Genomic DNA, 26919 nt, shown 5'->3' with positions numbered 1-26919 from the left:
AATCCCGATCTGAAGTGTTCCGGAGAAAAAATTTAAATTTTTTTGATCGAGTGGTTAAGCGCTTAATTTGAACACGGGTACGCTCCGCGTTTCAATGCTCGGGAGACGTTTGGACGGGGTGGAAATCCGCGTATGTCGGCTTTAGATTGATCTGGTTAAAAAGTTTCGGGCATGCGTATTTGTAAGGGGTAATTGTGGGAAAAGTTTAGATGACAAAGAAATAAATGCCAAAGAGAAAAAAGAAAAGGATTGAATAAATGCCAAAAGCAACCCCATTTGAGCAGCCCATATGCAATGTGGATATCCCCACTAAAACGAACGTTCCCCATCTTCTCCCTCACCTATCTTCCCAAATTCCGAACCGATTCAGAGCCTCATTTCACTCCAACGCACCCCTCTCTCTCTCTCTCTCTCTCTGTATCTCTGTGTCTCTCTTTCTCTTCTGTGATTCTTCGTTGGCTTCCTAATAAAAATCTGCCGAGCCCTGCGCAGTCGGGCCAGCGTGGTAACGCCTGGTATCATCACCATCCTCTTCAGCTCCTCCCCTCTCTCTCTCTGCCTCTGCCTCTGTTTCTGCCTCTGTTTCTGCCTTTCTCTCTCTCTCTGTTCCCACCACCATCCCTCAAAACCTCTCCGACGGCGGCCGCCGCCGCCGCCATGAACCTCCTCCTCTCCCCCTGAAGCCTGCCTGGTAGCAGGGGGATCCCCGGGGGAGCCGAAGAGGGAACGGAAGCTCCTATATTTTCGCTCTTTCAAGGTTGCGTTGATTTCATGCCGGATTTGTAACGGCCGATCGGTTTTCTTGCGAAATCTCGATCACCCACATCGTGATTTCTCCTGGGGGGGAGGACGGGCCCCGCGGAAGGCCGATCGCCCGCGACATGACTCGCCAGATCGTGCTGCGGCCGCCGTCGGTGAGCCGCCGGGAGCCGCTGCTGAGGGCGAGCAAGTCGACCTCCTCGTCCGCCTCCTCCTCCTCCTCCTCCCGCGGCGGCGGCGTCGGCGGCGGGGGGAGCGGCGTCCGGTTCGCGGAGGTGGCGGGGGGGACGGCGGCGGAGTGCGCGGTGGTGTGCTGCTGCTGCCCCTGCGGGATCGTGAACCTGATACTGCTGGCGGTGTACAAGGTGCCGGCCGGGCTGTGCCGCCGCGCGTGGAGGAGGACGCGGCGGAAGAGGCTGATCAAGAAGGGGCTGCTGTCGCCCAAGGGGCGGAGGCTGACGTGCGGGTGCGAGGAGAAGGAGCTCCAGATCCACCCGTTCGCGGTGAACGAGGCGATGGCGGAGATGAAGAGGCCCGCCGCCGAGGACGAGGAGGTGGACAAGCAGGTGGCCAAGCTCGAGAAGGAGATGTGGGAGAGGTTCTACGGCACCGGCTTCTGGAGGAGCCCTTCTCAGCGCGAGCCCCAGTCGGCTCAGTGCTATTGAATTCGACCCCGTTACATGAAGGGCGAATTTCGAAACAATTCCAAGAAAAAGACCACCACACAAACAAGAAAATGTTTCGAGCTTGGCATTGGCGATGGGGACGGCAATGGCAGAGCGATGCTCGCTCAAGTCGGAGTTCGAAAGGACGCGAGAGGCAACGGACCTCCGGGACCGGACGGCGGTTGGGTCGATTAGGAACAGAGGATTTATCGTGTGTACATGATAATTTGAATGATCAGGAATTGGCCCTGTTCTTCTTCTGAATCTCTCAACTCCCACCATTATTATGCGATTTGGTTCTTTGGTGTGAACAAAGGTGCATTTCGTTCTGGTCTTTGGTTTTGACTTTTCGCATTTATCGAGATCGAAACGGCCAATGAATGTGTGTATATATTATAAGCATTGCATATCTATGTATGAGATAAATATGATATGGTAAATAACATGTGCGGTTATATAGTACTTAACGTTCTAGGGGTTTTGACCGCTTCTGTCTACCGGAGTTGAATTTGTTCTACACGGATGTGATGCTGCGGTGATCTTTGATCCACGATCAGTAGTACAGCTAAGGAGGAAAGAAAGTGAGTAAGAAGTCAGAGATTTCTAGAGAAATAGGTCCATAGGAGGCGGCCGTCGGCCTCCTGAGTCTCGTGAAAACAACGTTTGAGCGAGGTGTTTTGGCAGTGAATTGCTCAGATGGTTCGGGACTCTTCGGATGATAAAGTCAACAAATGTTTGATTATGTTTGAACCAATCTTTTTGATTCGATGGTGTTGTTTTCGCTGGCCAAGTGCTTGAACTTGTGCCCTCTTTTCGTCTGTGTGAACCCGTCTCGCGTCGGCGATTGGGTCTGTAGTCTTAATCTCGCGGAGTTACGCATTAAAGTTCGCTTCTGCATCTTCAAATCAATTATGGAGGGAGACTGCGGCGACCCTGGAGTTCTTCATGGGGGCTAACTAGAATCTCGTGGCCTATGTTGTTCCGACTTTCCCTTTCTTAAGATGCATGGAGCGAACCGAGCGTCGCCGAAACTCGGCAGCCTTTTCACACATTAGGAGCTTTCGATCAGGGCTCCTCGGGAATCCAATTCAAGTGTTTGATGATGCCTGTGTAAATGAGATGAGAAGAAGCTCCAGGGGAGTCAATCAACCCACTGTGGACGTGTGGAGTACAAAATGAGATGTTTTGCTGGGAAAGGCCCGCTCTGTTTCCTTTGAAATGTATGTTGATGTTGATATCTCACAAACCAGTGGCCCCAGCTTCAATTTTTTGCCTTCTTTGTATCTTTCTCTTCCTTTGTTTTAGTTTTTAATTCTAATAGATTTTGTGATATTAACTCCAGGTACTTCAGATCTGCAGAGCAACAGGGCGTGTAAGCTGTCAATTTCACTCAATGAACATAGGGGGTCCCCTGTTCAGACATGTCCTTAGACACGTGTGGGGAAATCCTTTTTGGCCTGTGACTTTCAGTGGAGTGAATGATGCAACTTGCTCTCCCCTGCCTCATTTTGTTTTTCCAGTTACACGAGCCAGACTTCAGCTCATGTTTTAGTGATAATAGCAAAAATGATCCTTGAATTTAAGTCTAATGTGCAATATCGTTCCTAAATTTTTTATTTGATAAGTGATTCTTGAAGTTTGGTTCAATGTATAATATTATCCGTAAATTTTCACATTGAACCGAGTTCATGGATCATTTGTATAATTTTTCCTATGTTCTAATGCACATTCCAGTTTGATGGACATGTATGAAAACAATACTGTTCTCCCCGGTTAAGTTCTTTGAAGACGGGACTGACCACTATACATAAAGCATATTGCTTGGAACACTTCCTCTCATTATAAGTGGAGCTCTACACATGAGACATGACCACATCAGAGAGGAGGATAGGATAACAAGCAAGATAACGAGAGTATACAACTGCATAAAACAGCATGAACCATGCTCCTATACCGCTTTAAATTGAAGGAAAAAGCCATAAAAAACTCCTAACTTATGCCTATTGTTACACATTTACCATGAGCTTTTTCCCATGACATAAAAAATCCTAAACTTCTACCTATGCGATATATTTACCCTCCATCAATGTTTCATTATATGATTTTTCAGCCAAAATAACATTATTTTTATTTCATTTAAGCCACGTGAGCGCCATGTCAATACTATTTGCTTTCTGACATCCATATAGGTAGATTTTTAAAGGTTCATATTGACAGAACTTTGACAGAGGGTAGATGTGTCACATATGTACAAGTTTAGGATTTTTGGTGTCACGGAAAAAAAAGTGTAGGGTAAATGTGCCACAGTGAGCATAATTTAGAATTTCTGGTGGCTTTTGCCCTTAACTAAATCATCTTCTACCAAAAACTTAAACTGTCACAAACGTACCAAACGCGTGCGCGAGCGCTTTGGCCACTTCTAATTTGATTCTTGTTTGCCAATAATGTATTCAATGATCACTGTACAAATGCCTATATTCTTAACCATTTACGTAAATTGAGCTCAAACAAGATTTCAGAGAGATCTAATCTTTTGACGGGTATTATCTAACTTTGAAATTTAAAGTGTTGTGTCATTTCATGAAAGGAATAAGGATGCCACGCACATAAAGTAACATTAGCAATTTCGTACGATTATCGTCCGTGGTCAACGAATCAAAGAAGAACCAAATCCTCTTCATACTTCTATTGCCAAGAAAGTAGTTCAAAAACCCACAGTAAAAGTGTCGAACCGAAAGATTTGGAGCAAATCTCATCCGATGAAAAAATCCAAAGTGCAGATGGGAATACATTCCCCCACCAAGTGGACTCCATGTCACATTAACAAAAGTAAGTCCCATCATTAGTCAACAAAGGGATAAGGCCACTATCTACTTTCCAAAGCAAATTTGATTTCCTTTTGATTTAACAGGCCACCTCCATTGAAAAATATTCGAACGAGATCTCGTTCACTATTCGCGATTCGCGTTCACGGGTGATAATTAGGTTTCTTAGTCATGTCGAGCTGTATAATCGAGCTGCCTTATCTTTCTGCTGATTATGCTACAGGACTTGCGCATGTTGAACTAATATCAACATGTATCGCCATCAGACTTGATAGATAATCGAGTTAAAACGTGTCAATTCATGTCAAAAATCGTTAAGACCATAAAACGACATCAACTTTAATCTCTTTGAACATTCATTTTCTCTAGCCAAAAGTGCAAAAGAAAATTACTTTACTTTTGCAAACTCTTCTTTTTTGAGCAAAAAGAAAGAAACTTTCCTGCATGGCCATGAAGAAAATAAGAAAGACTTTTACCTGTTCTATCTCAACACCAACACCTCGTTCTAACTCTGTCCATGTTGTGTACTATGTTAGTGTCTTGTCCCTTCCAGAAATGTTGTTCACACCAGGTGGGCTCGGCCTAATTTGTGATTGCATTACTTTTCCCTCGTAGCTAGATTTAAGAAGTGCTCCACATCTACTTTCATATCTTTTGGACTAATGGGCCTGACAAACCCACGTTGTTCACTGTTGATCATTTCACCTTGAATTTCTTTTCTTCTCTTTTCTTTCTCTCCCTCTTTTGTACCGAAGCTGCCGGATATATTGGGGACCTTACCAACATCAGTGGAATATCCCAAAAAGAGTTCTCTCGTGCCTGTCTTGCCAAATGTTGTTGGGGATTCATGATGAAACATTTTAAGCTAAAACCGAAGCATCCTTTCGCTTTCCAATAGTATTAGGAATGACCAGTAGAAGGCAAGATCCTCTCGGCTGGGCACTCCCTTGGTCTGTGTCTCCAGGCACCACCGGTCGCTAACTTGCTCGACGAAGCATTGTCGGTTTCTAATAGCTAGTTGTCTGCAGACTTTAAATAAATAAAAAAATTCAGGTGGAAGCATGAAGAAAAAATAGACTGTTTATAAAATAGAGAGCTACAAAGATAGGCGTGTAAATTTGTGGAGCATGAGTAAGGCATGGATGAAGAGAAAGCCTATCAGACACCAGCTGCACAGAAACCTGTGTTGAGATTAGAGGTGTCAAAATGGGTCTTAAACCCATATATGACCCATTTAAAAATAAATGGGTCATATATGGGTCACTTTAATTTTAAAGAGTCAACCTTAAATGGGTTTTAAATTTTAAAGCTTAAAGATAAATGGGTCTAAATGGGTTGAGTTTGGAACCCATGTCCAACCCATTTACTAGACCCATCCACACTCTCTCTCTCTTTACAAAAATATTTTTAAAAAATCGAAATTTAATTATTTTTAATTTTTCTCTTTTTCTTTTCTTTTTTCTTTTCTCTTCTTTCTTTTTCTTTTTTTTTTATTTCGGCCGGTGGTCGGCCACAGCCACCGGCCACCGGGGCGGGACAACCTCGCCGGAGGGGGGCGAGGCTCGAGCCTCGCCGATCTAGCGAGACTCAAGCTCGCCGGCCTCGGGCGAGCTCGAGTCTCGCTAGATCGGCGAGGCTGGAGCCTCGCCAGATCGGCGAGAACGAGCTTCGCCGGCCTCCGGCGAGCTCGTTCTCGCCTGGCCGGCAACCGGCGATCGGCCAAAAATAAAGGAAAAAGAAAAAAATAAAAATAAAAATAAAAAATAATTAAAAATTCAATTTAAAAAATTAAAAAAATATTAATTTTTTATTTTCTTAGATAATGACTTTATGGAAAATATTCTCTAGAAATGTCGCATTTTTCGTAAAACAAACAGAACCTCAATTTTAAAAAAAATTATAAAATTTTTTCACTAGCTTTGTATTGCATAAAATGTTTTAGCAGTATAATTTAAAAAAAATCATAAGAAACAAGTATTCCTAGATTAGGTTAAATATAAAAGTGTTTTAGCAATATGGGTCGGGTCGGGTATGGGTCGAGATATTTACACTATGAATAAATGGGTCATAAACGGGTTAATGGGTCAATTTGGGTCGGACCATTTATGACCCGATCCAAACCCAACCCGACCCACCCGTTTAACAGGTCTAGTTGAGATTAAACTTCTATCATTTGCTTACTTTTTCATGATTTTCTCCAGAGGCAAAACCATTACAAGTATAGAGCAGACAGCCACATTATCTTCATGCTCTCTCTTTGACAGTGGAAATGAAAGCACAAGTCACTTCCTAGATTACAAAAAAGAGCCCTCGAATTACTAGTAAGCAAGATAGAATTAAATTGGTTTTTCTTTTCACAACCAAGAGTAGAAGATTCTGAAAACTTTTCATGCGAGGATAGCAATATATCCAATCAATGCAATCTCAATTCACTTGTGATTTCGTGAGATTTTATCAAGACAACGGATAATTCGGATTCAGCATGCAAATTCAAGACTACTTATGATTTCACAGCAATATGTAATCCCAAGGCAGCGTGTGATATCAAAACGGCATATATTCTAAATAGCAGTATGCGATACAAATCAATGTGCAATGTCAGAAGTTCAATCCACATTATTCAAGAGTTACGATCGATGTTAGGGAAACCTTGGTGCTGCATGAAAACCATTCTGGTTCTGTCCAGAACTGGTTTTTTGTTCCCAGAATCAGTTTTGGACCAGAAACCCGTTTGGTAACGCAATTTCATTTTTCTATTTCCGGGACAAGTTTGCTTCCAAAACTGATTCTGAAACCAGAAATGAGAACCAAAAAAAAGTTGGTTTTTCATTTCTGGAACAAAAGTGAGAACCATTTCTGAGGAATTCATTTTCTTCAACACACATATTCATATGGAAGTCACGATCTTTGAGATGAGAAAAAAAAGCAAAAAATAAAAAATTTCAAAACTTAACAGAATGGTTTAGAATGCGTACCCACTTTCGGTGAAATTTTAATTTTTTAGGTACCGAAAAAAATAAATAAAAATAAAAAATTTCAAAATTTCACAAAATGGCTTAGAAAACCTATGGCCACCCACTTTGAGCAAAATTTAATTTTTTTAGTTGCAAAAAAAAAATAAAAAATTCTAAAATTTAAAAACTTCACAGAATATCTTAGAATACCTGTGGCCACCAAATTTGAGCGAAATTTTATTTTTTTAGGTGCCGAAAAAAATAAAAAAAAAAGCAAAAAAATCAAAAATTTCAAAACTTGACAGAATGGCTTAGAATACTTGTGGCCATCCACTTTGAGTGAAATTTAAATTTTTTTAGGTGCTTAAAAAAATAAAAAAAAATAAAAAATTTCAAAACTTCACAGAATAGCTTAAAATACCTGTGGCCACCCACTTTGAGTGAAATTTAAATTTTTTTATATGCCAAAAAAAATAAAAATAAGCAAAAAAGTAAAAATTTCAAAACTTTACATAATGACTTAAAATACCTGTGGCCACCCACTTTGAGCGAAATTTTATTTTTTTAGGTGCCGAAAAAAAGAAAAAAATTTAAAACTTCACAAAATGGCTTAGAATACCTGTGGCCATCAACTTTAAGCGAAATTTTAATTTTTTTAGGTGCGGAAAAAAATAAAAAAATAAAAAATAAAAAAATTCACATAATTGCTTAGAATACCTGTGGCCACCCACTTTGAGTGAAATTTAATTTTTTTTAGGTGTCGAAAAAAAAATAAAAATAAGCAAAAAAGAAAAATTTTCAAAACTTCACAGAGTGGCTTAGAATACATGTGGCCATTAACTTTGAGTGAAATTTAATTTTCTTTAAGAACCAAAAAAAATAAAAAAAATAAAAAATACCATTTGGGAATCTAAAAAAAATTAAATTTTACTCAAAGTGGGTGGCTAGAGGTATTGTAAGTCATTCTGTGAAGTTTTGAAATTTTTGATTTTTTATGTTTTTTTCACCTAAAAAAATTTAAATTTCACTCAAAGTGGATGGCCACATGTATTCTAAGTCATTCTGTGAAGTTTTGAAATTTTTGATTTTTTTCTTTTTTTTTTCACCTCCAAAAATTAAAATTTCACTCAAAGTGGGTGGCCACAGGTATTCTAAGCCATTCTGTAAAGTTTTGAAATTTTTGAATTTTTTTGGGTACCTTAAAAAATTTAAATTTCACTCAAAGTGGGTGGCCACATGTATTCTAAACTATTCTGTGAAGTTTTGAAATTTTTGATTTTTTTTGGGCACCTAAAAAGATTTAAATTTCACTAAAAGTGGGTGGCCATAGGTATTCTAAGCAATTCTGTGAAGTTTTGAAATTTTTGATTTCTTTATTTTTTTGAAAAAATTCAACAAATTTCCTATTTTCCCGAAATCTAAATTTTTTTTATTTTCTCGACATTTTGATGATTTTTTCTGGAATTTTTCAATTTTTTGGGATTTTCTGAATTTTTTAAAGATTTTTATGAATTTTTCAGATTTTTTATTATTTTTATTCCATTTCTAAAAAAATGGATTTTTGTTCCTGGAAATAGAATTTTCTGTTGTTTATCAAACGGGTTTTTATTTCAGGAAATAGAAATTTTGTGCTGTTATCAAACGGGTTTCTGTTCTAGAAATAGAAATTTTTTGTCATTATCAAACGGGTTTTTTTCTCAGAAACTCATCCAGGAACCAGAAATAGAAAAATCTATTTCTGGTTCAGGAACTCATTCCGGAACAGAATGGTTATCATTCGCTACTCTTGCGGCCTGGCACGGCGCAGCACTAGGCCATCCCTACAGCTGCCACGTGGTAATTAGGGGTTGGGCTTGAAAGCCACCTTTTCCTTTTCTTGTTTTGTATTTCTTTTAGGGGAAAATGACACAAACAGTCCTTGAACTTTGGCCCAATGTGCAATTTGATCCCTGAACTTTTAATTTGTTCAATGTAGTCTCAGAACTTTAACCCAATGTGCAATGTGGTCCCTAAACTTTCAATTTGTTTAATGTTTTCATTGAGCTTTTGATATATGTTCAATATAGTCCTTCCATTAATTCAAGTTCAGGGACTACATTGAACATTTTTATATAGCTCAGGGACTAAATTGAATATTTACCAAAAGTTCAGAGACCGCATTGAATAAATTAAAAGTTCAGGGATCAAATTGCATATTAAGCCAAAGTTCAGGAAATATTTGTATCATGATCCCTTCTTTTTACCCAATTTTTTATCATCAGTTTTTAGCTAATCCAACGTCCGTTTGACTTGATCTTGTGCCTATCGGAAGGTTGTATGCTAAAAATTTTTAGAAATGTGCAGTTTGCTTTTTAAGGAAGTCTCAGGATTGTGTAATAATTGGGTCAAACGGATGGGAAGTCACAATCTCTCCCTTGAAAAAAACTCCGATCAAAGTTATTCTGGAGGCGTTGTAAAGCTCACGATTAGATTTACGTAATCTCATCACCCACTATGCAAAAATCGTGATTTTCCCAACCCTATTGAGATTAGACTGCTATGGTTTAAAATTGCAATATCAATGATCTAGCTATTTGATTTGGTCAAATTGGGTGTCATTAGATAATTCTTGCATAGCACAATCTAATTGTACCGTTTGATAGAAAGTTTGACGAGGTTGACTTCCGGTAAAAGTTTGGTCAAATTTCCTGTAAAAAATTAGGTATCTACAGTATCCAACAACTCTCTTTCTCTTCACACACAATTTATCGATATTACCATAATGATTTGATAACAAAAAAAGCAAGTCTAGAAGTGACATTGCACGATTGATGAAAGTTAGAGGATCGAAAATCGGCTTAATCCAAATAATTTTGACGAACAAAAACTCATCTCCTAAGTGATAATGATATTGGCCAGAGTCAATGTAAAGACAATTTATGACGTTCGGTGTGGCTCTCATTATGTGAACCAGAAAGTGTGCGCGTGCATAGTTGTGTCTGACCAAATCAATCCTCATATACCTATGCTTCAATAAATCTGGTTAAGGATATTTAGGGGAGACAAAAGGGAAAATAGTCCTAAAAGATATTTGACATATTACCATTGTAAGATAGATTCATACAAATAACTACTGTAATAATTTTCTCACATTAGTTGTCGGCCTCATTCGATTTGTCTTCGCTTGCCCCTGGGTACCACAACTTGGATCACCCGTTTGATTTTTATCCTAATAAAGTCAGAGAGGAGTCAGAACTGATGGCAAATGTCAAGGACTTGACTCGCGAATGAGGCCACGATGTAGAATGATTGACCCAGAAAAATGGGGAAGCTGGAGTTGTCGCTGTTGAACAACCTACCATTGGGATTGTCATCATGATTTTGATTGAATATATGAGCAGGCAAGTGGTTGATCGTCCACCATCTGTCCACCAGACCAATTGATAAATAACCCTTCAAAGGGGACAGATGAGTTTCCACTTTGACAATTCGTCGGGATTAGCTAGGTTATCGAATTCATGAAATACTTTGCTAATCTCATTGCATAAATGAAATATGAGTAAATATCTAGATTGATGACTCAAATATAAGATTATTTCTATTTCAGAAGGGATAAATTGGAGATTTTATCATTTATGCATAACCACACACACGAGTATCCTTTCTTTAGCCGCTGAATTAAACTTCTATGACAATCTCATGATATGTTCCCCTTCTCACTAGTTTGAGCTATAGCGTGAATGAACTCTAATCAGTTTAATCCTTAAGCATTTGTTCGTTGTGTGGAGAGAATTCCCAACCATTAACATGTCGCTAGTACTGCGATGACGAGTTTGTCAACCTTGGATTCTCATGTTCCGACTGGAATTAGTACCTACAACTTAAATTTAAACCGCCGTAATGGATGTAAAATCTGGGGATAACGTCTAAAAGTGGTAGTTGCTCTGATTACCTATCCCAACCCTTTTGCCATGTAAACAAAAAGTTGTGACTATGACCACCCACATCTACTATCAAGACGTGAGAAATTTTGTCAAATTTGCACTATAAGAATGTGATTTTTCCGTCTATGGGGGAACCTGACGCAGATAATTTGATACATTACTAAAATTAAATGAGGTAGGTGAATTTAGTTGGGCTTGTAATTTACCCAATTATTTTTCTATTTCAAGATTTCTTTTCTCTTAATCCGTTTGGCCTATATCAAGTTGGGCGTTCTCTCCAGATTGTGAATGCATCATTTCGACTTGGGGAAAAGTATCAAAAAAGTCATAAACCAATTGCATTAGTACCAATTCAGTCATAAACCTTTTAATTGGACCAATTTAGTCATAAGCATTTTCGCATGGGTACCAATTTAGTCCATCTGGCCAATTTAGGCCAGAAATCGCTGACGTGGATGCCGGTGGTCCTACGTGGCACGCTGATGCTGACGTGAACAAAATTTATAATTCTTTTAATAATTTTTTCAGATTTTTTAAATATTTTTTTTCTTTTTTTGTACACTATTGGCCGGCGAGGTCGCTAGTCAACCATCACCGGCCACATGCTGGTCTAGGCAAGGGCCCCCGTGCCCTTGCCGGCCACGGACGAGGGAAAAAAGAAAAAGAAATATAAAAAAATATCTGAAAAAATTATTTAAAAATTACAAATTTTGTCCATGTTAGCGTCGGCGTGCCACGTAGGACCGTCGGCGTCCACTTCAATGATTTTCGGCCTAAATTGGCAGGATTGACTGAATTGGTACCAATACGAAAAGGTTTAGGACTAAATTGATCTAATTAAAATGTTTAAAATTGAATTGGTATCAATGTAATTGGTTTTTTGGTACTTTTTTCTTTCGACTATGACCGAGCATATATGCACGAAAAGATTCATTATCTCCTATTCACTTGTGATCAGCTCGCCATTCATTTTTAGCTCTAATTTAGACGTACTTATATATTAATCTCATCCACTACAAGAAATTCGCAACGAAAACATTTGGACATACTTGGTGAGAACAATACATTTGGCTCCTATTCCCCGCAGGACAAACTTCGATTGCTCCATCATGAAACCCTAATCTACAAAGTACGAACTTCAGTTGCGGCTCGCTACTTGGAGCGTAAGATTCAAGTGGGTTCTATCCGGACACAAGCCGAATATTATCACTTCATAGGTCACTGTTGAGCTCCAAATGATCTACTCTAATCATGAATGTCCCCTTTTTGTGCCACAATCATGAATATTCCATTGAATCACTCAAATATGCAGTAAACCCTAATTCACCTTTCTCATGATGGGCCAAAGATGAGCAGCTTCTAGACCAGTCTTCATTAGTGGCCGGTGGCTTTTGCCTTTATACTTAGGTGGTGAACCTCCATATCCGTCAACATTTACACTACATTATTTTGTCCATCTCAATATACCTTTCATACACACAACCCATAAACCCTGAATCACTCGTCCACGAATGCATCAAGTCCTAAATCTTTGCACAAAATTCCAATGTAGTCCAATTGCTGCCGGCAATTGCTGGCATGGCGTCCAGTCATCGTCGACATCCTATGTAGCACGCTAAAATAGACAACTTGTGGATCGCACGTCATCGATTTCCGGCAATAATAAGTTGAAGAACTGTATTGGAATTTCACACAAATATTTAGAACCACATTAGCTAAATTGGAAAGTTTTAAGACTGAATTGGTATCGTAAAATAGATTTAGGACGGTAATTTTATCCCACCCAAAAAAAGACAGTAAATTCATTGCTTAATTTCAATATTACGACCTCTAGCCTAATAAAGGGCTTAGGCTTAGGTCAAATAATAGAATTCCATGAATTTGCAAAAAAATCCTGAAATCATGTATAAGCTATACATAATATGGCAAGTCCATAAACAATTTTTGGGCTATATGATGTATAGGTATTGCTTTAAGGGTGTGTTTGTTTGAATGAAAGAATTTTTCGCGAATTAGTGTTTTCGATTTTCACACATTTGGTTTACTGAAAATGATCTATCAACGGAAAATCATTTGTGGTCAAAGAAAATATGCATACCTAAAGTTAGGAAATTTTTTTCCCTCTTTTTCTTGAAAAATATTTTCCTTTATCATGAAGTTTTCCCCGAAATACTAAGTTTCAATGACATGTTTGTCATTAACAGGCAAACATTGTAAGTAATTGCCAATTACATATAATTTTTTTTTGTTAAAAGTAAATATTTCATTCATATCTCAATATCTCAAGATGATACACGAGAGGTTCAAAACAAATCAAATTCCAAACAGCAAAGTAGAATAATAAATCACAAACTGTTTTAATAAGCACACTCTTATCCCATAAGAATTGATTTGTTTCAGCATCAAAGCAGAACGAACGGCGGCCAATCACCGAATCTTACATCATTATAAGTGACGAACACGCATCGTAATCTCCTCTCCTATAACTACAGCTTGTCCAGTGGGCAGTGCACTCTTAGTTTCAGCGTTCTCAACACCATCACCATACAAAGACACCAAAAATACTCCCAAATCTAGATTTAGATATGGAGAGATTAAACGAGCATATAAAAGTGCAGTATGAAGTCAGTGTATTCCTCATCGATCTTGTCAGACTTCTTGGTTTGGAGAATCTAAAGCAGCAGGTTATCCCTAACGATGGAAGCGAGAGATATACCCAATGAGCAGAGAAGAGCATCAATTACGAGTAAAGAAAAAAATTAGATAATAAAATAAAATACTCCTAGATTAGATCAAGAGAGAAAATTTCAATTCAAATTGAGAAGATGGAGCCTCTCTCGACCGAGAGTGATTTCTCCGTCGAGGGAGCTTTGAATATGGAAGGGAACTGTCTTAGTAGTAGAGGAGCCGGAAAAGAGAGAGAGAGGGAGCATTCAAGAAATATGTGTTGCTACCATCTGTCTTTGGTGTTCTAAACTGGTAACATGTATTGACTACATGGCATAAATTATAAATTGATATTTATTGATTATATTTAGCTAATTAATTTAATTTAATGAGGATCTAATTTATTAAAAACAGTACAATGTCCAAGGCGTGATAGTTGGAAGGTCATCACTACAAAGTTTATTACATAAATTTAGTTGTCAAAGATTGTATATTTTCTGGATTAATTCCCAAAAAAAGCACTAACTTTACTTTGACTGACGATTTTGGCCCAAACTTTTTTTGTCTGACTAAAAAGCACAAATTTTTACTCTAGTCTCAAATCTGACCTCCGTGATATGAAATTTTCAATTTGTTCAAGTCAAATTTGGAATTTAAGTAAAACTTGGTGATTTTTTATGAAACAAAAAAAATTCGGATCAGAATTATCACTCAAGGAAAAGTTAGTGCTTTCTTTTAGAATTAGGCCTATATTTTCTCTATAAGTGATAAATTAGGAACAAGTCCTAAATATCAATGAAATTGACTCTGACATGAAGGACAAAAGTATGGTGAATATAGAAGCCCAAGACACGCCAAACTAGGGGGTAAAAAAATATGGATAATTACTTAAGTTTCTATCGAAACAATATATGTGAAAAATTTATGCATCGCATGGGCACGATACTAATTTAGTCATAACATTTTCGATTTTCCTTCAGTTGATTGGGGAATCATTTTAGAATTTTTTAAGGTGGACACCAAAATTTAAGAGAAATAGACGAAATTGAAATCGTGCTGTAAATTAGTTTGCTTCATTTTAATTTTACTCATTCTAGCATCTTAAATGTCCATGCCGACGAGGATTTATGTATTAACGAAAATAAATTACCCTCATCAACTTCTATTGGAAAAACAAAAATGTGGGCGAGGGTAAAGCATGATATATTTCCTCTAAATTCTATGTTTGTAGTTTCTTTTTTCAGTCAAAATGTCTTAAAATCGAATTTCAATGCGGTTGAGAAATCCGCCCTTAAATTAGGAAGTGGTCTAGTGGATACAAGTAAGATGATATTTTTCTTCCACGGCAAATACTCTCTCGATCAATTTGAACATTCACCACAGGGTAGATCGCGGAATGTGATATGAAAACAGAGTTATTTCTAGTCATTTGAACGATGGATACCGAATTCGAAAGTTGACTTTGTATGTATTTGCATAGAGAGACGGATGGAAACATAGGTATAAATATACAGACAATTCCTACTAGGGTTGACGGATGAATGAGTGGCTTACATTTGAGATAACACCCATGAATGAATGTGCAAACTACAAAGGTTGGACCTTGTCTATGTAAAGCTGGTGGGACGGAGCTGTCCGGCATTGACCCGCTCTCTGTCTGAGTGCGAAGAAATCCTGCTCCAAACCCATCAGATAGATGTCTCAGTCAAGATGACAACTATTCCACAGCATAATTATTGTGGTTGCAAAGTAAAATACATGGAATACTTGATAAACTAAGCTTCTGATTTCGTCACAGGACGCCACGAGGAAGGAATTGGCATTATTGAAAGCTATCCCGGAAATAGATATGATGAACTGCGAATCCTCGTCAGTGAAGAAATAATATCTTGGGGTCATGTCAAGAATGAGATTTATGCGGGTAGAAGAAAGACCATTGGAGGCTACCCAATGTGATAAGATGCCCAATTATTTAAAGCTGCGTGGAAAAAGATGGAGCTTTCGAGGTCCCATTTTTCTGATGCTCTGGTTGTGGAGAGAGAGAGAGAGAGACAGGGTCTGTTGTGTTTTCCAACACACAAAAAACATAGAAAAGCAGACGATAAGAACCAACCAACCCATTATTAAAGGTAAATAATAAAAGCTTACATGTCTTCTCCTTCCTTTTTTTGTCCGCTCTCTCTTTTTCCTCTGTTTGATTAGATGGTCTGAAATTCTGGGGTTTCATTTTCTTGTCATGGATCTCTAGCATTCTCTAGGTTCGAGGAATCGATCTCTCTTGCCCATCTTCCCGAGCATTCATCTTTCTGGATGGAGGTATGTGGATTTATTCATTTCAATTACCGAACCATCGAGTTTTTCTTGATTTTCTTTCGTTTTTTTTCTTTGGCTGTGCTCTTGATTGACAATCTTCGCGTATTGTTTTCATCTACCTGTGGCCATTTCACATCTGGGTTTTCTGTCTCTCATTTGCCCTTCTTGTATTTTGGCTGAATTCTGATATTTTTATTTGTGGAGTTTCAGTCCAAAGGGTATTAGGGTATTAGGGTTCACGTTTGGGAGGAAAAAAAGAAACAATGATGATATATTGTTGCTTTGGTGAAATTGAAATGAGCTATATTTCTGAAATGTTGTCGAGCATTTATTAAGTGTGATAAGCTGGAATCGCACTGTATGTTGTGATAACATCTGGGAGGGATTTGCTGATAACTAGCTGGAAACTGTGAAGGGAGAGGGAGATCATTCATCAGGAAAACTCGTAGTTCGAAGAATATCGCAAGAAGAAAATACAGTACTTATATTGTATAGAGAGTCTAGGCAAGTGTCTTGGACTAGTGAATGGAGGAAGAAGACTTGTAACTTTGAATTTTGTTAAAAGGTAGCTATGGTTTTTATGAAAAGAAGTTATATGGGATACAGAAGATCCAAGATCATCCGCCACCGAAGGAATTGCATATGAATTCTTAATTTTTAGTCTGACATATGAGATGTGCACAGGTTCTGGACGAGGAGGCCAAGAGAGCTGGAGATCATATGACATCAGCAGCAGCTTTTGTGGAAGGAGGAATACAAGAGGCTAATGATGATGCTTGCAGCATATGCCTGGAGGAGTTCTGCGACAGCGATCCTTCAACGGTAATACACACACACACAAATTATTCTATCTCCTAATGATGATGTTGTTGCATTAGGCATAATCAGCCTGAAGATAATAATGAATATGTTTTTCGCTACTTGTGGTGCTTCTTGTTATGCCGAGGATAAATCTCTTTCTTCTTTGATTTTGAGCTTTATCGCATATTAATAATGAAAAGGCAAATGTGCAACATGTGCAGCATTGTAAGCATAAGTAAGGTTTGAGCTTGATGTATTTCCCACCTAATATTTTGCTTGTTAAGTTGGATATGTGGTGCCTTCTGTTGAATTACTCTGGTTATATCTCATTATAATATGTTCTCTATGTTTTCCCCTATCCTCAGGTCACTTGTTGCAAGCATGAATTTCACCTTCAGTGCATTCTTGAATGGTATGCTTGTCTTTTGTTAGTTTCTTTAAAACCCCTTGCCACCACACCTCCCTCCCCCCTCCCTCCCTCCCTCCCCCACACCCTCTCTCTCTCTCTCTCTCTCTCTCTCTCTCTCTCTCTCAGACAAGCGTGCATATGCATACAAGCATATAGATTCATATTCCCAATAGCATTTGATATGCCTGTTTCCATCGATATATCTTCACTTTGTTCCGTTTGCTTCTAATCCATGAATCATGTTAATGAATGGTGGGGCTGAGCTTGATGTAATGGTGAGGGAGTCACAAGGTGAAACCATAGTGGCTGGCCCCAAAAGTTAAGTTAACCACTGAAAGAAGAAATTGAAAGAGGATTTTGAAGGAGGTTTAAGAAATGGGAAACTAAGTCCTAACTAAGTCTATGCACTGAAAGAGTAAGGCTACATAGATATGACGGTACCTAAATATACAATAAGGAAATTGTTTTTGCAGTTGCCCTTTTCCCTAATGAATGATATGGTTTTATGGGATGGATTTCTTGGGGACAAAGCTATCCAATGAACAATAACATTGACGTTTTTCAGTGGGTCTCCACACCTCAGCTTGCCTGACCAACAATAACATAGATGTTATTCAGTATAGTTTCGCATGCTTGACATCTTAAGGATACTGACCTTATTGTAGCATATCGTCTTCATTTGTCAAAGTCATGAATGGAATCTTGTTTCGCATTGGTTTGCAAGCCACGCCTTCAGAAGTTTGGGAAAAACTTCATCACCTCACTTTTTATCTAGCACTCATTTTTGTCCCTCTGGTTTAGCTTTCTATTGTACATTATGTTCACTTTAAACACGGGTAATAAGAATCTGTTTGAGATCATTGTTAGAAATGAAAGCATTTATTGACTCTTAATCTTCGCCTTTAGGTGTCAGAGAAGCTCTCAGTGTCCCATGTGCTGGCAGCCAATCAGCCTGAAGGATCCTTCCAGGTTTCTACCTCTGGTTTGTTCTAATACGTGTTCCTGACATTCTTATTAGTGGATCTCTGAGTAACTTGAGGTGCATGTGTCGGCAGTCAGGAGCTGCTGGAGGCAGTGGAGCGAGAGAGGAACATTAGGCTCGCTCCACGAAATCCAACAATATTTCATCATCCAGCCCTTGGTGATTTTGAGCTGCAGCATGTCCGTTGTTCTCCCTCCAATAACTTTTCCCATATTTCTGTTGATAAGATGGAACTTGTGTAATCTTTTTCAAATTCTAATGCAGTTACCTGTTGGTGCAAATGATGCTGAACTTGAAGAGCGCATAATCCAACACTTGGCAGCTGCTGCTGCAATGGGAAGGGCCCACCACCTCAGCAGACGGGAAGGCCATAGGGGACGACCATCTGGTCACGGTCGTCCTCATTTCTTGGTCTTCTCAACTCATCCTAATGGTGCTCATTCTGGTCCTGTCTCTAGTTCATTGGTACAGGTAGAAGGGGAAAGTCAACCAGCGGCAGTAGCTGCTGCTCGTCCATCAGTACCCATCGAATCCACTGGTAATGATTCACCTCGGCAGATTTTGATTCAAACCAATCAAGTTTCTTCTTCTGCCTCCGGGTCTCCTGTTACTCCCACAAACGGACCAGGGATATCCCTTTACAGGTCGGTGTAAATTATTAATCGACCTTATCTTTCACTGCAATTAAGCCATTGAAGACAATCAAACCATGATTATGATCAATACATCATCATTAGACTGGATGATTTGTTTGCAGGAGCTCTGCTGGTCACCCTTCTTCTCCAACTCAAGATAGGGCAGGCACATCAGAATTTCAAACTCTTTCAGAATCTCTAAAATCTAAATGGAATGCAGTCTCAATGAGGTACCTTATTAAATATCTCGTAAGGGAAAAAAGATGACCTTGTTTTGTAACAATTTGATGTAATTTATTTTCAATGTTGTTATATGCCAGGTATAAAGAGTCCCTTTCAAAAAGCACCAAGGGTTGGAGGGAGCGGTTTTTTCCCCGTCACACTTCTATGGCTGATCATAACACTGAAGTTAGAAGGGAAGTGATTGCAGGAATGAACAATGTGCCTCACATGATGGGAAACCTTGAAATTAGGGACAATAGTGTTGGTAATATCGCTACTGAATCATCAAATCAGTCTGCTAATTATTCAGCTGATGAGGCTGCCAACCAGAGCAGTGCCGAGAACCAAGAAGAAACTCCATCAAATGAAGTCAATTCATCTGCTGCCGGTACTGCTGGTTCTGTGTCCATCTAGTTTGTCAATCCATCAGGAGTTGCATCATCCTCGGCATGTCATATTTGTAGGTGAGTCTTTATCTTGAAGCAAAAATCTTTAAGACCTGTTATGCTACTGAGATGTCATGAAGCATTTTTTCCATTACAGTTGTTAGCCAGTTAGTAGTCCTCAATTGTCTCAGTCACTTGCAAATCTCACCTATATATGCGGATATTCGTTGTGATAACCTTCTCTCAAGGGATGTATTCTTGACAAAATGGCCCAGAATTTTTTCTTTATAGCCATTAAAAGTTTAGCCGAGTAGGTTTTATCCCTCAAAATTATGTGACATGGCGCTTCACTACAAATTGGTCAAGATAGGCAGAGAAGTGGGTACTTTTATTTTTTGGAGGGTATTGTGATCAATAATGGATGGAAGATGCTCTAAGTGTCCTCCTGGTTGAAGTATCAGTGACTGAACCGATGTTTTCACTGTCTGGTTAACATGGCAATATGAGCTTTTGCCTGATGGTTGCTCTGCTATCTGGAACTTATCAAACTACTGATATTAACGGTGATTACACCTTTCTAGTCAAAGCGGTCATAGCTGTGTAATGAGGACTTGGATGGTAACCGTTTCAGGTCAGGTTGTAAGGCTTGTATATATTGTCCAGGCCATGACTCATGGTTGTTTTTAGCTATGATAATGGTAAGCTATGGTGACAATGAGAGTGGGATGTTGTTGGCATCTAGTTCAGTAGTATTGTGTTGTTTCACAATGGCTTAGATCCTCTTGATATCTTCTCAAATAGAATACTTCTTACACTTTGCTTAAGCTTGTCCAACTTAATTAAAAGCAATTTAATGATTTCATTAGTAAGAACGTCAACTCAACCTAACAGTCCTAATAATCAGATAAAAGGTGCAACTTGTCCATGTCAACATATTCCCCTAATAATTTGTAATGAAGCGGTCCTTTAAATGACCCAAATAGTCAGACTCACTTTTAACAGTTGCAGAACTGGTTGGTCTAGAGAATTTCCATATTGTAAGATTATTTAGACCGTTCATGTTACTGCTGTCAAATTTAGCTTTTCTTTTGTTAGGAAAATAGTATTAAAATCAGAAAAAAAAAAAAGGAGCTTTCTTCTCAGATGACCACTAATTTAAAAATGTGTAGAAGTAACTGCTACATAGAGAAGACTGAGGGCCCGTTTGGTTCGGCTTTGGGGGAATGCATTTGGGGGAATGCAAATACCTTTGGGCTAAAGGGGTTTTCCGAAATGCAAATAGCGTTTGGTAAGTGTTTTATAAAATCAACTTGGGCTAAAGGACTTTTGCTATTTTTTTTTTTTTTTTAAAAAAACTCCGGTGGAGCTACACGGCCGGCCACCGCCTCCGGCCAGATGCCTGGGGGTCGCGCGACCCCGGCGACCACCGCCTGGGGTCGCCGGACCTCGGGCGTCGCCTGGGTCGCGACCCCCGGGCGGTGGTCGCCGGAGTCGGGCTAGCCCTCAGGCGGCGGCCGCCGGCCGCCGGACGTCGGTTTGGGGAAGATGAACAGTGTTGATGAATAGTGCAAGTTGCATTCCGAAAATGCAACTTCCCAAAGCACCTTCAGAGGTGCATTGGCCAAAGGTCCCTTGGCCAGCATTCCAAATGCAATTGCATTTCCCCAAAGTGAGTAAAAAAAATTGCCAAACGCCATTTGCATTTGGCTAAGGGACTTTAGAGGCCAAATGAGCATTGGGAATGCTGAACCAAACGGGGCCTGAGTTAGGCTTATCATCTCAGCCATCAGTTTATGTTAATTTTTTTGGAATGCACTTGGTCCATCAATTATGTCAAAATACCCGACTAATGATACTACCACTACTAAAGAACTTGTCTAGAGAACATGTGGACTTTATTATTGCTCGAATAATAGATTAAGTAAAAGACGTTACTTATCAAAATTATAATTTACAAAAGAGCAAAATGATAGGAATCGTAGAATATAGAAAAGGAAACATAATTGATATTTAAATAGACATTGCTTAAAGTTGGAGCAGGGTTGATCGATAAAAAAGTGATAGGTAATGCAATAGATGAAGATGGAAACCCTATAGTGTAGTTGGAAGAATAAATGAGACAGGGATGCCATCGCTGAATGAAGAGTTGTGCAGTGATGATGTAAAGGGAATTATTAAGTCAAATCATAGAAAACTACATTGTTGAGGCAAAAATTGTTAGAGGAAAGTGGTTAAATGGCAGTACAGATTTGTTAGTTGGACTGATTAGTTCCATATTGGTATTTTGCCGCGTATATAATAAAAATGGTTGTTCGACACGGTATTAGAGCTTCGAATCAGCCTCTCGACACTCCCTGTCATTTTTCTCTGGTACTCCTCTCTGTCCTCCCATTGTTGTTTGATGTGGTCATATGTTTTCTCATGTAAGATTTGACTAACGCGTGAGGCAGGTAGTATTCATATAAATGCTTTATATACATGGAGATACATATTTGATAGTTTGAGCTTTTTTAAAAAAAAACTGTAATACAACTATGCTATATGAATAGTGTATCCTAATTGGACATAAAAAAGATTGATCCCACACCCACACCGTGCAGAAACATTATAATAGATTGATCTATTGAAGATTTTTATTGCTAATCGCATGACCTTCTAATCTTGGCAAGTCCTTGGAATTGCTTAATATTGTCCTGTGTACTGCTTCGTCTTGCAAAGAAAAGTGAGGTGCTATACACATGCAGCATCTAAAGAGACAGATTATAGAATTAGGAGAAGCGTGTCATTTCTCACGAACTTTTGCTCTTAACCAATTTGCACTAGTAAATAGCAAATACTTTCTGATATTAATGATGATTAATCAAAACTCTCATTCGCCTCAACCCAAATCCCCTTTTGCACCAATATAGAGGATTAAATCTTCATCTAGTTGATATAGGTATGCTCAAATGGCAAAGGAAAGGCATACCCAATGATTGGAATGGAAGTCATCCTTCCTCTGGAATTCAATTTCTCAATCTGATTTGAAGATATTCTAAGGGAATAAGTACGTAGTTTGAGGAGTCGATCTGGTTAAAAGGTTTCTTGCCATTACTACGTTTTATTGCTTACTAAACTACTGTCCAGCAGTTCAAAAAGCTGACCAGGATGCTGGCCACCAATACGACAACACAAAGGAGCAGATTTTTTCTCTCCATAATTTTTGTTGGCTGTATGAGCATCTAAAACCTCTATGATGGTTGCCTTTGGATTGATTTTGATTAGTTAACATTAGCTTCTTGGTCATATTGTACTGTTGTAGCATGGCTTTTGAAGTCTACCAAAGTCTCAAACAAACTGCTGTTATTTTGTTATATAGAATTGGACTGAATCGATTTATCGATTTGCATAACCTTCTTCAAAAAAATAGTTCCAACCGAATTGCTTTCAAATTTCAGGATGAGTATATACTCCCAGATATGACATGCCGAGGACCAGATGCTTTGGGTAAGAAGTTGCACGAGGTCCTTGCCATCTTTAAGGGATAAGAGAGAGAAAGAGTATAATGTGGACTGGCACTCATAATGGGTACATCTTGTAAATCTTGTTTATGTGCATGAGACTCAGAAGATTATATGCCTATTATGCCGCCATTTTGGAGGGTAATCTCACATTTATATATGGAATACACAAATAGTTGAATATGCATATCTATCTCCCCTGTTCCGGATTTGTTCTTAATCTTTCAATCAGGATCTAGCAAATCCTGGCTTCTCTTTCCAGCCCCTCCTTAGATTACCTTTCTCCAGTTCAGCATGTTTTGTGAAGGGTTTTGGTTGAAAATTTTTTGGGTGCTGGGGTCGTGAAGAGGTGATTTATGGTGATGGGTGGACGGGGTTTTTTTGTCAGACCTGGTCTAGGCATCTGGCAGGTCAGATTCACATACTTTAGATTCACTCGTGGATAGTATTTCTGTTGTGTCACTGTCACCGTGACCTGATTGCTCTAAATATGCGCCTCTAGTGACGAGGTGATTTACAACGATTACTAGTCCGTCCTTGAAGCGCCTCTTTGCCGCATGCAAACACCTTTGCTTATCGTGCTGCTGCATCTTTCATGTTGCAAATGCACGCGTGCTGATCACAAATAGTAACACAACTCTATTAGAACCATCACCAAGAATGAAAAAGAAGGTGATCAGTGAGGCGAAACTAATCTAGTTATGTAAGGCATTTGCTAAACCGAACTTGAAACAGTGGCAAGATGTTCCCTTATTTTAGAATCTGGAAATACACTTTTGGATAGACCGTTGAGCGGATTTGCCGACATTCTTGCATTAATGGACCAACTCTTGTGTGCACTGTAGATACGAGAACATTCAGACATTCCCCGTCGACACCGTTGAGAAGACCAACGAGAAATTATTGCACACAAACTTTCAGGATAAAGGCACGTCATGGCCGAGGGTCGCTTGATGGACTGAATATCCAAGCCAAGCTGGGCGTGGTACGATCCGATACGAGTATTTGATTCGCCGAACTGTACTTAGGAACAACTACAGAAAGAAGGCTGGCAAAGTTCTCTACTCACAAAGTGCCGCACAGACTATTCCGCGTCTAAGAATCTATCGGACATATAGGATATGCTAGTGTTCTAGGATCGACATAGGATGTAACGAGATTCGATACATCTGAATCTCAACAAGGAAAAAATTCCGAACATTGAGTAATAGCTGAACGTGATAACAAAAGTGTCGAGTCTGATCGGCATATCTAGAAAAAAAGGTCTCTTCAAAGCACCGGCATTGAATAACCCGAAGAAAACTTTCATACTCAAGATCACTACTTAAAGAGACGAAGGACCCTCTCAAGGCCTTTGCGCTGAATAACGCCATTGACGGACGGATTCAGAGAATTTAGGAGAAAGGTAACACAGCAGTGTCAACCAGTTTAAGGCATTGCTCAGTTTGCCAGTAAGTAAAGAGACTCGATAGAAAACCCCAACTGACCGAGTTGACAGCCCAGGTAATTTCAGCCTTTATAACAACACCCTGTTGAAACGGTACTAGTTGCACATTGTCACGAATTCAGTAATTCTTATTTCCTTGCAAGAATGAAATCTGATTCATACAGACAAAATCAGGGGAAGAACTCTTCAACCTGAGTGCCAAAATCCTGGAGATAGATGTATACATTATGTTATAGATTTCTCACATTATAACGGTGAACCATCAGAATCACAAGGAGAAAAAGAGCCTTTCCTGCATCAGACTCTTTCACAATCTCAGGAGCAAGAAACTACCTTTTCTGCTTCTGTTTCCTACTTTGATCTCACAACGTTCTTTTCCTTTTATCTTTTTATCTACCGCTAGATGATATATCGCTCACTGTAGAATTGAACGAAACTTCATCCTTGATCATTCCCCAAGGAATTATACAACTTTATTGGCCCAAAATGTCCACGCAACATCAGATGTATTTCGAGATGCTATAATCATTCTTGCCTACTCAAAAGTAAAAGGGAAAAATCTTGCAAAAACGCAATATAGCATCTCAATGACTAACAGGCTTGATCTAAACGTCCTTAGCTATTCCAGAAAGGTCAAGTCCAGAGTCTGGCTCATTTGCTCCAGGCGACTTTCCTCTGGGAGAAGGCTCTTCAATCGGTACCCCTCGCCTCATAGACGACCAAGATGAATCTCCATCGTACGAGGAAGGGCTGTCAAACATCCCAAAAAACCCTTTCTTCATCTCCTCAGCTGCCTCGAAGAAACGGTCTAAGTTACCAAAAACACTCCGACCGATTGCATCGATGTCGCTCTGCAGTCCTGGAAAGTCGAACACTCCATGGTCTGGAGATCCGGCGGAGAAAGACCCTCTAAGGACCTGTTCGGTCACATCATCTTCTGTATACTCTTTGTTAGATTGCACCACTTCAACAGGCCTGACAAACAGAAAGGATCCATACCCAGATCTTAGATTCCGAACAAAGCGTAACATAGCGCATTGCTGGGTAACATAAAGCTGCTCAAACAAGGAAAATGCCTCACTGTCCAGAAGATATCCTAACCAACACCAAATGCTTACTGTTGAACATCATAATGCATCTGGGAATCCTAACTCACAACCCATCAACATATGAGAAAGATACTAAGAGTCGATATTCCACAAGCCACTTAAAGCTTTCCTAGTAACTTTGCTGCAATTAATAAATAAAGCAACCGATATGGGAAGAATTATTAGGTGCTCCAAAAATATACTCCATCCCTCTCAAACTTTATGTAACTCGTACCTTTACATGACGTTCACCAATAAATGTAGAGTACAAGAACAGAGAGAATACTCCCCTCCAACACCTACTGATTTCTCAGCTAAGACGTCAGGTCGCACAACATATCTGAGACAGAACCAAGAACATTTTCTCGACAAGATACCGAGATAACCAAAGACGAAAGAAAAATTTAGACTAGGCTTTGCTTAAACTTTTAGCTAAATAGAATACAGACCCATCATTTTCTCGATTTGTCTTTCTTTTTTATTTCTTCTTTTCGGTCCATTAAAATGTATATAGGATATCTGGCAACCTAGCAAAGAAACCATAAATCCCTAGGATGGTATCTCCCAGACAACAACATGATCAGTAGACAAACACGAGATGAACCACTCAGCAGAAATATAAGCCCCTCACAACCCAAATTCAGAACAAAACAAAAGAACAACAATTTCATCACAATGGTTTCAATACAAGCCGTTCGGCAAATAGCGGGATTTATCCTGACCTTTTCAACGCCGTAAGCAAGCACGTTCGTTTGCCTTCACGAAGGCTAACAAACCCTTCCAGACATACGAAGGCTAATGCCGCGATTCATTCAGCGCTCAGGAATAAGAAAGCAAACAGACCGAAAAAGGCATCGAACGTACCGCCGATGAACTCAACCAAAACCAACAGAGCATCCGACCCCGATCAAACCCCAGGACAACAAACAACATCCCTTCCGAACCCATAAAGCCAAAACACCAAGAAGCGACAACAACATGCCGAAAACCGCAGCCGCGCGTACAGAGGAAAAGGGAAGACAAAAGGGTAACCTTCCGACGCAATCGCGGAGGATCTCCTCGGTCCGCTCGCACTTGCGGATGAATTTGCCGGGCTCGACCTCCTCCGTCCGGCAGCGAGACTTCACCACCTTCCGGGTCGAGCACCGGTCGCCCGGCCCCGGGCTTCCGCCGGAGCCGCCGTACTTGGCGATCTCGCCGGAGCTTGGCGGATCGCCGTCGTCGTCCCTCCAAACCCAACCCATGCTTCCACCTCTCTCTCTCTCTGAATGCTTCTGGCGCAATCCAGAACTTCTACAGAAGCAAGAATTCTGGCCCGACGGAGGGGGAAGGGACGGCCCAAA

The 26919-nt window shown here is 39.5% G+C and overlaps 3 protein-coding genes and 1 long non-coding RNA gene across 10 annotated transcripts; 3 read left to right on the top strand and 1 right to left on the bottom strand.

Annotated features, from left to right (window-relative positions):
- Positions 1 to 380: 380 nt before the first annotated feature.
- On the top strand, positions 381 to 1758 carry LOC115678613 (uncharacterized). The gene has a single exon (XM_030601995.2). The coding sequence runs from the start codon at positions 882 to 884 to the stop codon at positions 1422 to 1424; it is 543 nt and encodes a 180-aa protein (XP_030457855.1). The 5' UTR covers positions 381 to 881; the 3' UTR covers positions 1425 to 1758.
- A 703-nt stretch (positions 1759 to 2461) lies between these two features.
- Positions 2462 to 3020, top strand: LOC130139194 (uncharacterized). Its single transcript, XR_008817380.1, has 2 exons — positions 2462 to 2644; positions 2767 to 3020. It is a non-coding gene; the product is annotated as an uncharacterized LOC130139194 (long non-coding RNA).
- A 12762-nt stretch (positions 3021 to 15782) lies between these two features.
- Positions 15783 to 23228, top strand: LOC115678614 (E3 ubiquitin-protein ligase RHF2A-like). 7 transcript variants are annotated; one of them, XM_030601997.2, is made up of 10 exons: positions 15783 to 15922; positions 16042 to 16109; positions 16791 to 16928; positions 17273 to 17319; positions 18223 to 18285; positions 18372 to 18477; positions 18563 to 18942; positions 19056 to 19163; positions 19254 to 19619; positions 22979 to 23228. In XM_030601997.2, exons 1-9 carry the CDS (start codon positions 15814 to 15816, stop codon positions 19567 to 19569), a joined length of 1335 nt encoding a protein of 444 aa, XP_030457857.2. In that variant the 5' UTR covers positions 15783 to 15813; the 3' UTR covers positions 19570 to 19619; positions 22979 to 23228. The 7 variants fall into 7 exon arrangements, with proteins under 7 accessions (XP_030457857.2, XP_056171252.1, XP_056171256.1 ...); XM_056315277.1 differs by having other exon boundaries at positions 15785 to 15922; positions 19254 to 19623; positions 22985 to 23228; XM_056315281.1 differs by lacking the exon at positions 15783 to 15922 and having other exon boundaries at positions 15954 to 16109; positions 19254 to 19623; positions 22985 to 23228.
- Positions 23229 to 24939: 1711 nt separating this feature from the next.
- On the bottom strand, positions 24940 to 26919 carry LOC115678699 (fra a 1-associated protein). The gene is made up of 2 exons (XM_030602113.2): positions 26609 to 26919; positions 24940 to 25463 (listed from the first exon to the last, which is right to left on the bottom strand). The coding sequence occupies exons 1-2, from the start codon at positions 26818 to 26820 to the stop codon at positions 25094 to 25096; spliced, it is 582 nt and encodes a 193-aa protein (XP_030457973.1). The 5' UTR covers positions 26821 to 26919; the 3' UTR covers positions 24940 to 25093.

This window comes from Syzygium oleosum, unplaced genomic scaffold (genome assembly GCF_021117445.2).
Source record: "Syzygium oleosum isolate NSW1041296 unplaced genomic scaffold, Sole_v2.1 Sole_v2.10, whole genome shotgun sequence".
NCBI classification, from domain to species: domain Eukaryota; kingdom Viridiplantae; phylum Streptophyta; class Magnoliopsida; order Myrtales; family Myrtaceae; genus Syzygium; species Syzygium oleosum.
The sequence above is the reverse complement of the archived record's forward strand: the minus strand, read 5'-3'. Positions and strand labels throughout refer to the sequence as shown.

What these genes read in the sequence shown, in the direction of transcription:
- LOC115678613 (XM_030601995.2), top strand. Translation starts at nt 882, where the DNA reads ATGACTCGCCAGATCGTGCTGCGGCCGCCGTCGGTGAGCCGCCGGGAG.
- LOC115678614 (XM_030601997.2), top strand. Translation starts at nt 15,814, where the DNA reads ATGCTCTGGTTGTGGAGAGAGAGAGAGAGAGACAGGGTCTGTTGTGTT. An exon ending in CCAGGGATATCCCTTTACAG is followed by an intron (nt 18,943 to 19,055) that starts GTCGGTGTAAAT and finishes ATTTGTTTGCAG; the next exon opens with GAGCTCTGCTGGTCACCCTT. An exon ending in TGGAATGCAGTCTCAATGAG is followed by an intron (nt 19,164 to 19,253) that starts GTACCTTATTAA and finishes GTTATATGCCAG; the next exon opens with GTATAAAGAGTCCCTTTCAA.
- LOC115678699 (XM_030602113.2), bottom strand. Translation starts at nt 26,820, where the DNA reads ATGGGTTGGGTTTGGAGGGACGACGACGGCGATCCGCCAAGCTCCGGC. An exon ending in CTCCGCGATTGCGTCGGAAG is followed by an intron (nt 25,464 to 26,608) that starts GTTACCCTTTTG and finishes TCTGTTTGTCAG; the next exon opens with GCCTGTTGAAGTGGTGCAAT.